This window comes from Miscanthus floridulus, chromosome 2, assembly GCF_019320115.1.
Source record: "Miscanthus floridulus cultivar M001 chromosome 2, ASM1932011v1, whole genome shotgun sequence".
Lineage (NCBI taxonomy): Eukaryota > Viridiplantae > Streptophyta > Magnoliopsida > Poales > Poaceae > Miscanthus > Miscanthus floridulus.
In genome coordinates, this window is record NC_089581.1 from 144,848,835 (window position 1) to 144,861,788 (window position 12,954).

General features: G+C 42.6%; 1 protein-coding gene across 1 annotated transcript in view; it reads right to left on the reverse strand.

The window, feature by feature from the left end:
- Positions 1-10,094: 10,094 nt before the first annotated feature.
- Positions 10,095-12,954, reverse strand: part of LOC136537211 (endoglucanase 9-like) — a 4,763-nt gene continuing 1,903 nt past the window's right edge. The window contains exons 4-5 of the mRNA XM_066529258.1: positions 11,535-11,586; positions 10,095-10,118 (exon numbers count right to left, since the gene is read on the reverse strand). Coding sequence (XP_066385355.1) covers positions 10,095-10,118; positions 11,535-11,586 — 76 coding nt within the window. The remainder of the gene's footprint in view (positions 10,119-11,534; positions 11,587-12,954) is intronic.

The window sequence follows — 12,954 nt, forward strand, 5'->3', positions numbered from 1 at the left end:
CGATCATACCAAAGCGACGCTAGCTAGCTTGTCTCTTTCCCGTGATCGCTTGCTGCACGCCCTCATCATCACACGCGTACAGGTCATCTGCTTTCGTGCAGGGCTTCTTGGATGTGATCAGCGCCACCGTTTTTTTCTTTTTTCATTTTCAAGAAAAGCTGAGCTCTACTAATCAGGAAGAGTTACATCGCTTACCACTAAATTTGGAGCAAAGTCAGACGACAAAACTTTATAAGCATGCTTTGCTAGAAAATGAGCAACCCCTATTCTGATTTCTTTATGTAAACAAACCCCCTAAATCTCATCCGCGAGTGCTCTTGATTCCTTTACTTGTAGGACTAGGCAGGATCTTTTATCAGTCCCCAAATTCAAAGCCTAACAAAATATAACAATCAGTTTTCACGGTTTTTTTTTACCGAATCAGCAGAAGAGTCCCCTACCTATGTTCTTTTTTGTTTTTCCATTAAATGAAACAATAATATTTACAAAGTTTCAGAAATACAAGGCTTTCAAGCCCAAAATAAAAGGAAGGTGACACTATACAATGAAGCTATCTCTCTAAGAAATTAGGGGTGCCTGTCTACTTGGCTTGGCCTAAGTACAAACTTGACCAAGTTCTTCATTGAAGTGCCTCTTCCAAACATTGATGTCAACCTGAGCATTATAAAAAAAGTTTTTTTGGGTTAATTGGATATGTGACATTATAATTCTGCTGTTTTTGAAACACACCATTACTATTCACGAACTATGCCAGTGCCATTATAATTCTTGCGAAAGCTGAAACATGTCATTATATACGTATGCCGCGTCTTCGGGCCCATGTGCAGGTGTATGGACAGTTTTGTATTTTCGTATAAACCAAAATACCCCTTCCTCTTCCTCCCTCACTCTCTTCTGCCTCCCGATCTGGCGGCGCAGCAGCCGGGCCCCCGCGATCGCCGCCCTCCGGCGCGGTCGGCCCCCCGCCGGTGCTGGCAACCGCGGGCCCTCAGCCGCTATCCCCCCGCCTCCCCTCCCCACGCCGTGCGTGCATCTCTCCCTCTCTCTCTCTCTCTCTCCTCCCTCCCAACGTGGCCACCCACGCGGGAGGCGCGCCGGTGCAGGCACGGCCCCGCTCGGGTGGCGCACCGGCGCAGCAAGGGAAGCCCTCAACGTTGCCGGACCTCGGAGCGGCAACCCTAGCACGGGTGGCCCGGGCGCGTCGGGCCCCTGCGCATGCGGCGCGCCGCCGTGGGTGGCCCCCCGGAGCGGCAGCCCCCAGCACGGTCACCTACACCGCCGAAGGTATGGTCACCGGGAGGAGCCAGTACCCGGCTCGCTACGCCTCCGCTGCTGGGGCCCCTGCTCCTCTCTCACTGCGCTGTGCGCTACTCGCCGCCGTAGCCCCTTTGCCATGCGTGGTCTCCTCTTCCCCGCCTGCGGCTCCGGTCCGTGGCTGGCCCTGTTGGCGGCGCATCGCCTCTTCTTCTCCGTCGGTGGCAGTGGCGGTGCGCCTTGGGGGCCGGATCTATCGGCAGCTCACCCTCTTCTCCTCCTCCTCGAGGAGGGTGGCGCGGCTCGTCGGAGGAGGGAGGGGGCTCCGGCCGCAACGGCAGGGACGGCCGACGGGGGCCGCGACGCGCCTGCCTTCTCCACCGCCGGCGTGCTGCTTATACGGGCGCGGACAGGAGGGAGAAGGGGAGGGGAGGAGAGGAGGGAGAAGGGTGGAGCTGCTGGTGGTCGCCAGGAGATGTCGTGCCCCTATCACGCCACTACCGGGCGAGCGCGCGGGCGGGCTACCGCGTCGGTCCAGCCGAGCCGCCGCCGGGCTTGCACGCGGGCGAGGGCAGGTGGGCCACCATGCCACTGCAGCCAGGCGAGCGTGTGGGCGGCGGAGTCGCGCCCCCGCTGCCAGCAGGTGACCGGAGACGAAGAAGACAACACAGAGAGAAGGGTTGCAAGGCTGACGAGTGGGCCCCATGTGTCAGTGATTGTGAGAGAGAAGAGGAAGGGGGCATTCTTGTCCATACGGATATACAGTGCCCTTCATACGTCTGTCAGTGGGCCCAAGTCGTCTTCAAACGTACATAATGGCGTATCTTAAATATCTGTAAAGTTATAATGGCACTGGCATAATTTCGCGAATAGAAATTGTGTGTTTCAAAAACAGTAGAATTATAATGGCACAGATCCAATTAACCCTATAAAAAATGACAGCATTCCTGGACGTCCATATTACCCAACATGTTGTTATGAATATTTCTCTGAATATCAAATTCCCAAAGTTGGATCTAGCTTCAATTATCATGTCTAAAGGTGAAAGATTCATTGTTCCTGTGAATAAGGATAGCATTCCAACAACTCTGGCTGAAAGTATCAGTTTTCACGGTGATTTGGGTGAGATCCATTGCATAGCTAGAAGGAGACGTCTCTATACGCAAGCAATTCAGTCCCTTCTGCGTCAAAACAGTAAAATTGAACTCATGCCGAAGCCACTAGCACATTTCCTTTTTCATCCCTTGCTATTATCCAAAGACAGTTATTTTTGATTAATTGTACTACTAAATTTATCTATGAAATTTTTAATACGCAGTATACCTTGCCATTTGCCAAGGACCACGCTAACGTGCCCAAGCTCACGGCCAACAACTGCTGTCGTACCCACTCCCTCCCACCTCCACTCTCTTTTCATTCGCCGTTGCATGCATGATGACGTAAGCATGAAAAAAAAACCATTTTATTTAAATTGTTATGACTTTTGAATGATGTATCCATTTTCAATTCCGTTTGCACTTGCCTATGCTTCGACATTTTTTATTTTAGTAGCAATTTATATGTAAAATGTGCAAAGAGATTTATGAAAGAAATTGCTACCATGAAATACTAAACTTGCTACTCCAAAATATACTAAAGTTTTTATATGGTATGCACATCGATTGTTACCATACGAATATAATAAATTTGTTATATAGCATTTACATGAAGGTACCAACCCCTAAAAAGAATAACGGAGCAAAACAAAACAAGCTGCAACCGGAAGGGGCAAATAATTAAAATAAACAATGCATAAGCTGTCAGTTAGGGGGGCAGTTATTATACAACACATTACAAAAAGCGAGGAAAACATTACTTGCTGCCAACTGGGAGCATTTATTAAAAAATAAGGGTAGCAATACAAAACAAGACAAGCTGCAAACAGGGGGCAAATTATTAGACAAGCATTGCATAAGCTACCATCTAGAGGGGTAAGTTATTATAAACCCATTATGTAAGCCGAGAAACATTACTAGCTGATAGTTGGAGGGGCCTTTAGTAAAAAGACAAGAGTAACAACCCAAAATAAGACAAGCTACACCCTAAAGGGCAAGTTATTAGAACAAGCATTACATAAGATGCCAACTTAGATGATAAGTTATTATACAACTAATATGTAGGATTTAGGAATGCATTCAAACCTAAAAAGGTGACTGAAAACTGAAACTAAAAAAAATTAAATATTTCTATTGAAAATAAAAATAAACAAAAAACTAAAACTAAAAGATAGGATCTCATAGCTCATTAAACTGATACTAAAAAACTGAATCACATAGTTAATTAATGAAATGAAACTAAAAAAACATTTTGACTGAAAATAAAAATGTACAAAAAAAACAGAAAGTAAAAGACTGAATCTTAGAACTCATAAAACTGAAACTAAAAAGACTGAATCTCATAGCTCATTAAAATGAAGCTAGGTCGCGTGGCTTCAGTCAATGGCCTCTCGCCACCGTCGAAGGTCACTTTGTACTAATTCTGGTTTCCCCCTCTTAATGAAAAACGGGCACAATGTCCAATCGAGAAAAAAAATAACTAATTTAATTGAAACTGACAATAAAAATAAACAAAAAAACAACTTATAAAACTAAACCACCGACAAAAGAACTAAGTAGCAACTAAGCAGAAAATATTGAGCCGGACACAATTAGAATTGTGGTGCTAATCACCGCTAATCAGTATGCCTACTGTAGATCTCATTGGTATGTGTAGCGTAGCGCTCCTAATCAGCATAAGTGAATGACCATGTGTAGCTGAAATATCAACATAAATTGTTACCACTTAATACATAAGTAGCTACTATATATAATATAAGTTGCCACTATATAAAAAATTGTTCCAAAACATATGCATCATGGGTCTACTTTTGTAGATCTCATCATAAGAAACACAATGGTGCAAATGAAATTAAAAATAACATTTTGTAAGAAAGTTATTCTATTTTAAATAGTTGGATGACTTAGAGGCCGTTTGGCAGGGCTCCGCGAGCGGCTCCGGCTCCGGCTCCTGCCGAAGCCCTGCCAAACACCCAGAGTAAACCAGCTCCGCTGCCGAAGCCGCAAGGGAGCCGGAGCATTTTTGTGCTGCGCGGACGGAGCCCCAAAACCGAGCTTCTCCTGGCTCCTCGTCCATCCGCGAGTGAAAAGACATGGAGGCCACGGCATTATCCCTTCCCCTTTTTCCTCCGTACGCAGACACCACACGACGCGCTCAGCGTGACTGCGAGAGAGGAGGCGACCGCGAGAGAGGTCGCGACCATGCGCTAGGGTTCCGATGAACCAGCTGCGGCGTCCGGCGGCCGGCGGGCGGAGCACGCACACAAGTGGATCTGGCGGCCCTGGTGCTCCAGCAGCCGGCGCGAGGATGGCCGCGGCCCGGACCGGCGGATCGGAAAGCGCCGCCACCGGCGTCTTCAACTGCTCCGGCGCTCCTCCAGCTGGCGCGACGGCCGCGTCGTGGCCTGGCGGACCAGCAGGCGCCGCCACCAGCCTGGCCGCCGGCGCGGGAACGCCTCCATGTCGGGCAGCCTGGGCGATGGGTTCCCGGACTGGTTCAATGGCACGGCGTCCGCCGCACTAGGCTCGGATTGGCTGTCGTCTAGGGAGATTGGTGCCACCCATGCCGAAGAGAAAAGTGCTCCGGCCCCAGTGCAGACCACGCCGTCAACTCGCCGCATGGGAGGTGGGCGCACTGGGAGGAGAACAAGGCCGCCGGTTCAAACAAGCACTCTTGCTGTCGACACTGAGGCTAGGTGATATGCTTCAGTGCATAACTGTGATTTTGTTCATGCAATGAATTGTTCTGTGATTTTGTTTATGCAATGAATTGTCCTGTGATATGCATAAAAATGATCTGTTAGGATTTGTGATGCTGGATTATCATGCTATGATGGAAGAAAATATATATTGTCATGCATTCCCGTGCATGTACTGTCCTATTTTGATTGGATAGTTCTTTGCTAACCTTATAAGTTCTTTGCTCAGCATGGCTGACTGGACGGATGAAAATGTTAGGATAGTTTGTGAGCTTTTGCCGAACACGTGGAGATTGAAAATCGTTCAAGTACTCATTTGAACAAAGCTGGTTTTACAAATGTGATCCAAAAGTTCAAACAGAGGACAGAAATTCTGTACACAAGAAAGCAGTTTAAAAATAAATGGGACAAGTTGAAAGTTGAGTATGGTATTTGGAAGCAATTGGTTGATAGGCAGACCGGTATTGGATGCGATGAAAGTGGCAAGAATATTGACATGCTTGAAGAATGGTGGAAGAAGATGGCAAATGTAAGTTCAAATAAATTTGCATGTACTTCCATTGCAGACTGTATATTTTTGAAACCTCTATATTTTGTGTTTCCATTGTAATTGAAACCAGTATATTTGTGGTGTTTCCATTGCAGGCTGTCAAGGGATCAGGACGTTTCCGATATAAAGGCCTTCAAAATGAGGACAACCTGAGCATAATGTTTGAAGACCTTCGTAACACAAGTGACGACCATTAGGGTCCCTCTAGCGGTGTAGCACCATCACAAGCTATACCTTTGGATGATGATGATGAAGATGAGGGCGAGAAGAAGATGATAGTGACCCTGATGAAGTAACACCAAGTGCCAGACCCAAAAGAGGTAAATCTCAAGGTAATGCAAAGGGGAAGAAAACAAAGACTAGTGGCGGCCAGTGGTTTCAGGAACAAATGGGCAAACTTGTTGAGATGAATGAAAGAACAACCGCATCTTGTGAGTCTATTGCTAGGGGAGAGGACAAATCTGGTTCAACCATCCATGAGGTCATGGCATTAGTGAAGGGTTGCGGTGCTAAGCCAGGTTCAAATGAGCATTTTTATTGCCACCGTAGTCTTCACCAAAAGGCTGAACGGGAGATGTTTATGACATTAGACACTCCAGAGGAAAGATTTGATTGGTTGCCGAAAAAGCATGAGTGGATGACTAGAAATGATGTGTCTAATAAGTAGATCTTGTTTAGCCCCAACCTTGTATCCTTTATGTGAGACTTTAATTTATTGTTCTTGTTTGAGACATATTTTATTTGGTTGTGTTGTATGAGACCATTTATTTGGCTGTGTGTATGAGACCATTTATTTGCTGTTGTTATTATAATAAAAATTGTGGTCCTCTCTCTATTTATTAGTACTTATTGAAGTGTGTTTGTGTGGTAAACAGATCTAAAACTGCAGATAATGATATGGATGACAGTGGGAGTGATGAGGATGATGATGACTGCAAAATAAAGGCTTTGAGAGTGTTGTAGTCTGCTCAAAACAATGTTTTCTGTACTGCACTTCTTCTCAGCAAGTATTATTTGACATACCTTCATAAGAATGAGCCAAGAATAGCTGGACAGACTGGATATGCTAAGGTACTGGAAATTTTGCAAACTTCAAATGGGAGTCATAAGATGTTCAGAATGTAGACTGCAGTATTTTACAGCTTGTATGAATTGTTGGTGAGTACTTATGGTCTGAAATCATCCATTCATATGAACTCTATTGAAGCACTTGCTATGTTTCTTATGGCATGTGGCCATGGATGGTCCAATGGTGCTACACAGTATGTCTTCAACCATTCTGGAGAGACAATTAGTAGAAAATTTGAAGACGTATTACACTGTATGGTGGCAATGTGTGAAGACGTATTACACTGTATGGTGGCAATGTGTGAGGACTACATAAGGCCAATAATCCTAACTTCTCTACAACACACCCTAGGATTTCTAATGATAGAAGAATGATGCCATTTTTTAAAGATTGCATTGGTGCACTAGATGGTACCCATATTTCCGCAACACCACCTTCACATGATGCCGGTTTGGACATTGCCCAAGTGCTCGCTGAAGGATCATCTGCTCCGAAAGTGCATCCTTGGAAGAAATTTGAACATGGAAAGAGTCTATACAACCCTGAGGCCTTAGGTGAACTAGGTACGTAAATGTACCTGCTAAACAAGTGGTACATGGCGGCGTGTGAACGGGGAGAGACCTTTGTTTCTGTCAGAGTTAGAAACCAACATTACTTCCATGGCGATGACGTTATATATGTCGAGTTTTAGAATTACACCAACTATGCCACCTGGACTCTCTCGATAAAAGTCTCATTAGCTGCTATTGTCTATAAGTGTGATTATTTTCTACTATTAAAGTGTATATATAAAGCTACATGTATATATATAAATTATATATCCTCACACTATATTTTTATATATGCAGATATGAGATGATAGAACTCAGAAAGAGAAAGAATAATGATGTTGGTTTCGTTGATCCAAATGTCGTATTCAAACACCCTAATCCCCCGCCTCAATGGAAAGCTGAACTTGAGAAAAATCTCATGAGGTTCTTAGTGAACCAACAAAACAAGGACATACTCTTCCTCTACAACTTCAAGTGAGTGTTAAATAATTAATGTCGATCATATGGACATTTGTTCAATTATTTGCTTACTAGCTAAGCTATCTCCTATATATATATGTTGACTCTAGTTAAATAAAAACATATGCAGCAATCACTGGATATTGATGGTCATCGATATGGCCAATAGTCGGTTGAGCATCTTAGACTCGTTAAGAAAAGAGCAAACGGAGTACCAAGACATGATAGATATTATCCAAGGGTAATTTAGTCTCTCTAGCAACTATATATACCCCGATCTCTTAACTGCAACAATTATTAAAGGCCAAATTAATTTTTTATTTCATTGGGCGCAGTGTTTGGAAAAGTTTCATTGGAACACCACATGAAACATTGCAAAGCGCCACTGGATATAATCGAACATAAAATAAGTACTATCTATATATATATATATATATATATATATATATATATATATATATAAAACTCAATTAACACCATGCATGCTTTCAATTCACCGGATCTTTTTTCTCATAAAAGTGGGTTCTGAGGCAAGAACAGGGGAACAACTACTGTGGATACTATGTTTGCGAGTTCATCATGGCGTACGCAAAAAGAACTCCTGAAGAGATCCTCAAAGTACGTTATATAAATATATTCATATATTCACAATTTCTTTTATTGCTCATATATATAAGTAATCACGTGACCAACACACACACACACATATATATATATATATTATATATATATATATATATATATATATATATATATATATATATATATTAATACTTTTCCAACTTTTATTGAAGACTCTATGGTTGAAGGAAAAAGTTATACGACATGACCAACTGAAAGCAATTTAAGAGACCATAGCAGGATTTCTTAATAACCAGGTCTTAAACCCCGCCGGCGAGTTCTACAATGACGTGAACGAAATATGGAAGCCAAACCAGATGGAGTGAATTTGTTATCCCAAGGATATGATAGAATATACAATGCAAGCTTTATTTGTAATATACATATACATATTATATGTACATAAAATAACGTACAATATATGTATATGCATGTAATATATACGTTAGTTTTATACTTTAGTTTATACAAAATGTTCGAACATTATCAGCGTATAGAATACGTATATTATTAGCAGCGTAGAATGCGTATTCGAAAACCTATTCGAAAACCAAAACGAATCATCAATTGAAAATAGAAACAAAAAAGAAAAAAAAAACCTTTAGTCCCGGTTGGTAATACCAACCGGGACTAAAGGGCCGGCCCATGTGGCCAGGCTGGGAGGCCTCTTTAGCCCCGGTTGGTATAACCTTTAGTCCCGGACGAGAAACCGGGACTAAGGAGGGGCCCTTTAGTCCTGGATTCGTGCTCCTGGTTGGGAAACCGGGACTAAAGGGTTTCTCAACCGGGAGTATAGCTTGTTTCTGTACTAGTGCTTATCCCCAATACCAAAAAGCTTTAAGTTATTAATCAAAATCCACCCCCTCTCCCTCAAATGCAGGAGATACACACCAGCTCCCCCCTGTCCATTTTTATTGTATTGATAATCTGTTGGAGGAGGAGAAGAAAAAGCTACACTACCAATAATAGAAGATCGCATATATAGACTTTTAGAAGATGAGGTATTAGTAATCTATCCGAGATGCTCTGGGAAGAATTAGATCGCAAAAAGAATTAACCTACAGCTCTAACATGAGACTACACCAGATAAACTAAAATTACCTAGTTAGATGTGCACTTAAATTTATCTAGTGTACTATGTGCAAGTCACTGGTACGTCATCAGTGTATGATCTGATGGATCTTTCTTCCCTTCACTGCATTATCCATTAATTGTTCACTGTGAACTTGATCCAGTGCTTCTCTTGACATCATTTCTTCTTGATCTCGCTCGTGCTTCTTCCGTCTCTTGTTCCCACTACAAAAAAAATACACTTATACATGACGGTTTACTTTGGTCACAGACAAGCAAAAATGCATCACAGATAGTTCACCATGACGATCGGAAAAAAAACGTCATGTATCCCGTGTCATACATTTGTTCACCCAAATTGAGCTGTCGTAGATTGACATTTGAGTTCGTCATGGATTAGTTGTCCGTTTATTATACCCAACCCAGATCCAAGCCCAGATCCAAACCATAGTGACGAAAAAGAACATCACATATTAGTATGAAATCATCACTGCATTAACATGCAGCACATCTCATAATACACCAAACATACAAACAAACATTGATTCTTTCATTTCTTGGCATGTTCACTATTGTCATATATAGTTTGAGGACAATCAATTCACAGTCAAACTAACAAGTACGTTTGAACTAAGATTTCATCTCTAGGGAGTCTAAAATAAACAAACATATGAACTAAGATTTCATCTCTAAAAATTCAATTGGCTTGTTTGTCCATATGATGTGCTACCCAGCACCTCTTGGAGCTACCTGAAAATCAATGTGAATATGAAATAAGTTAGTTCTAAGCAAATATTCGAAAACAAATGCCATCTATTTATCAGGAAACAATCAAAGTGATTGTTCTAGGATTGCACTAGTCAAGCTCTGTACTAACAAATAAAACCGATGGTTGCAGTACTAGCATGTGGTAGAAAAATCAACAAGTGACCAACCTGAACAAGAAATCTTTGATTATTCTATGGAGTTGACAATGATGTGGCAAACCATTTTTCTACATTCAACATAAAAACCATTTTTATAGCACTAGCATGTAAAAGAATGCAGCTTTGTCAATACCAAATTTCTCATGCAAACCAACGCACAAGTAGTAACTAGTATAATGCCCATGCTATCGCTACGTCAGCATATAACCATACAAATCAAATAACCAAAAGGCATATATGTCCAAGTTATTGAACGCAAACAGAGGAGCATTTAAAAAAACTTCATTACAGAGGAGCATCTAGTTGATGGTATTTCATAGCATGTTTAATTATCTTGGGGAAAAATACACAATAGACCAGCGGCTAGTTGATGGTTTATTTACCAACATATTAACATGGCTTAGTAATCTGGATAAAAAAACTGCAATACAGAGGAGCATCTACCTAATGTTATTTGGGAAAAAAAACATGACAAGAGTTGTACGTTCATAGTTCACTATAGAATTGCTTCAGTTAACTAAAAAGAACTACATGTAGTGCTTGTCAAGCTGAATCTAACAAAGACTAAAAGAGTCTGTCCATCTAGACTAAAACAGAACCTTGAAGACTAAAATTATGAAACAAATTTACATGGCCAAAAATTTAGATACTGAATGGTAGCCAATGTTCCATGGCTGACACATATATATACTGAATGAATGTTTGTGATAGAACAACTCAATGACAATTATAGATCATTGCATATACTTTTTCACCTAACAAACCACCAAACAGATCCCAAATTACCACAGGAAATTGCAATCCCCACATCCAAAATCTCTACAACTCAAAAGGGGTTAAAGACATCACCTTAGCCAATTTAATTAGCTTCTCGATGGTTTCATAAGCCGTCGTTGCCTTGCAGCGATCAACCAAAAGTCCCGCAGTTGCGCCTTCTAAAAACATGTAGCATTAGATGCTATCAGTATTCTTAACAGTTTACAAGAGCCTAAAGCAAGTTAATTGATTTAACATAAACTAATTTGCCTGGCCAAAAAGATTTATGGGTCTTTAAATAAGCCTGAGGGCAGTAGTACCATCGAAAACAAACCAAGCTATCAGGATTATAGTTGACGCTACAACTTTTTACAAAAGATCAAAGATTAACAAGCAATGAAATAACTAGAGGAAATTCCTTACTGAATCTACTATCTTGTACTGACATTTCCACCGGCACCTGTAGCATCTATCCGAAAGTTACTTGCATTGCATTATAGAACAGGAGGTAGGTGACGAGCAAACTAATTTCAATCCTACTCACAGGAATTATATGCCCAAACCATCATTCACAGAAATCCAAACAAAAACCACAAATAGACCCAACTACACAGTGCACAAAAAGGCACAAAAAATCGGCAATCAAAAAATTCTAAAATCACAGTAGGATGGGAATTCACATACCAGCAACCGCGGAGACAGATCTCGACAGGGCCTAGCACACACCAGACTCCTCCAAACCTAGAAATTTCAAAAACCTGCAAGCACACGCATCCACCAGATCAAACCCCTACCAGCGAAACCCTAATGAAAATCACAAACAGCGGTAGGGGCACACCGCTACTGGTGCTATGCGGTCCGGCCGCGCAGGGGAGGCGCGCGAACCCGCCGTCGCTCTGCATGCCCGCGTCGGGGAAGGGCACGTCTCCGCCCCTGCTATGCCTACCCACGCCCAGGAAGGGCACGCCGCCGCGGCCGCTATGCCCTCCCGCGTTGGGGAGGGGCGCGCTACCGCCATCGCGCGCTCGCCAGCGCAGGGGAGGCATGCGACGCAGTAGATGGATGTGTGTAGACTGTGGGAGGGAGGCTGGTGGATTAGGTTTAGAAATTTTCTTTTCTTTTTAATTTTTATTACAAACCATCACAATTTAGAGCGTTCTATCACCTCGTATACAAACCATCGCAGATAAGGACTTTCTATGACAATTTCTTATAACGTCATCTCGAAACCGTCATGTATAAGGGTATTTCTTGTAGTGTCCTTAGTATCCATTGGACCTATGTAAACAGGCCCTAAGAGATCTTAGCATAAACGTCAGTTCTATTGAGCATGTATATGGTTTCAGTCACCAAAACCATTAACACCTAGCATGCACCTGGAGAAATTAAAGGTACCTAAAAAAAGATACCATCTTGCATGCATGCATGGCCCTGTGCGTACGGTTCTGTGTGTTTTCCTTCCGACGACGTTCACTTTGCTGTAGCATCATCAGTCTCTTTCTTCCCCTGAAAACGACTTCACATCTGTATACAGGTACGTACGACGTGCACGCAAGTCTTTGTTTTGCTTTGCTTTCCCTGGAAAAATCTGCAGGGGATTAATTAACGACCTGGTAATCATCATCAGTCATCACCTAGGTGTGCTTCAGCATGAATCCCATGAATAACGGTCACAGTCACGAAGGCATGGAAATGAAAGTGCTGCACATCAGTTCCTTGGATGATCAAGGCAGCGCCGGGGTGTGTACGTAGCGTGCTAATACGTACTGTGAGCATGCATATGTTGGTAGTGATATCACATCGCTAGCTGTGTGAACACCTCTCCTTACATACAAGCAACCACCCGCGTACGTACAGGCAGCCTAAAGCAAACTGTCCTGCTTTTGATCGTGGACATCAAGAAG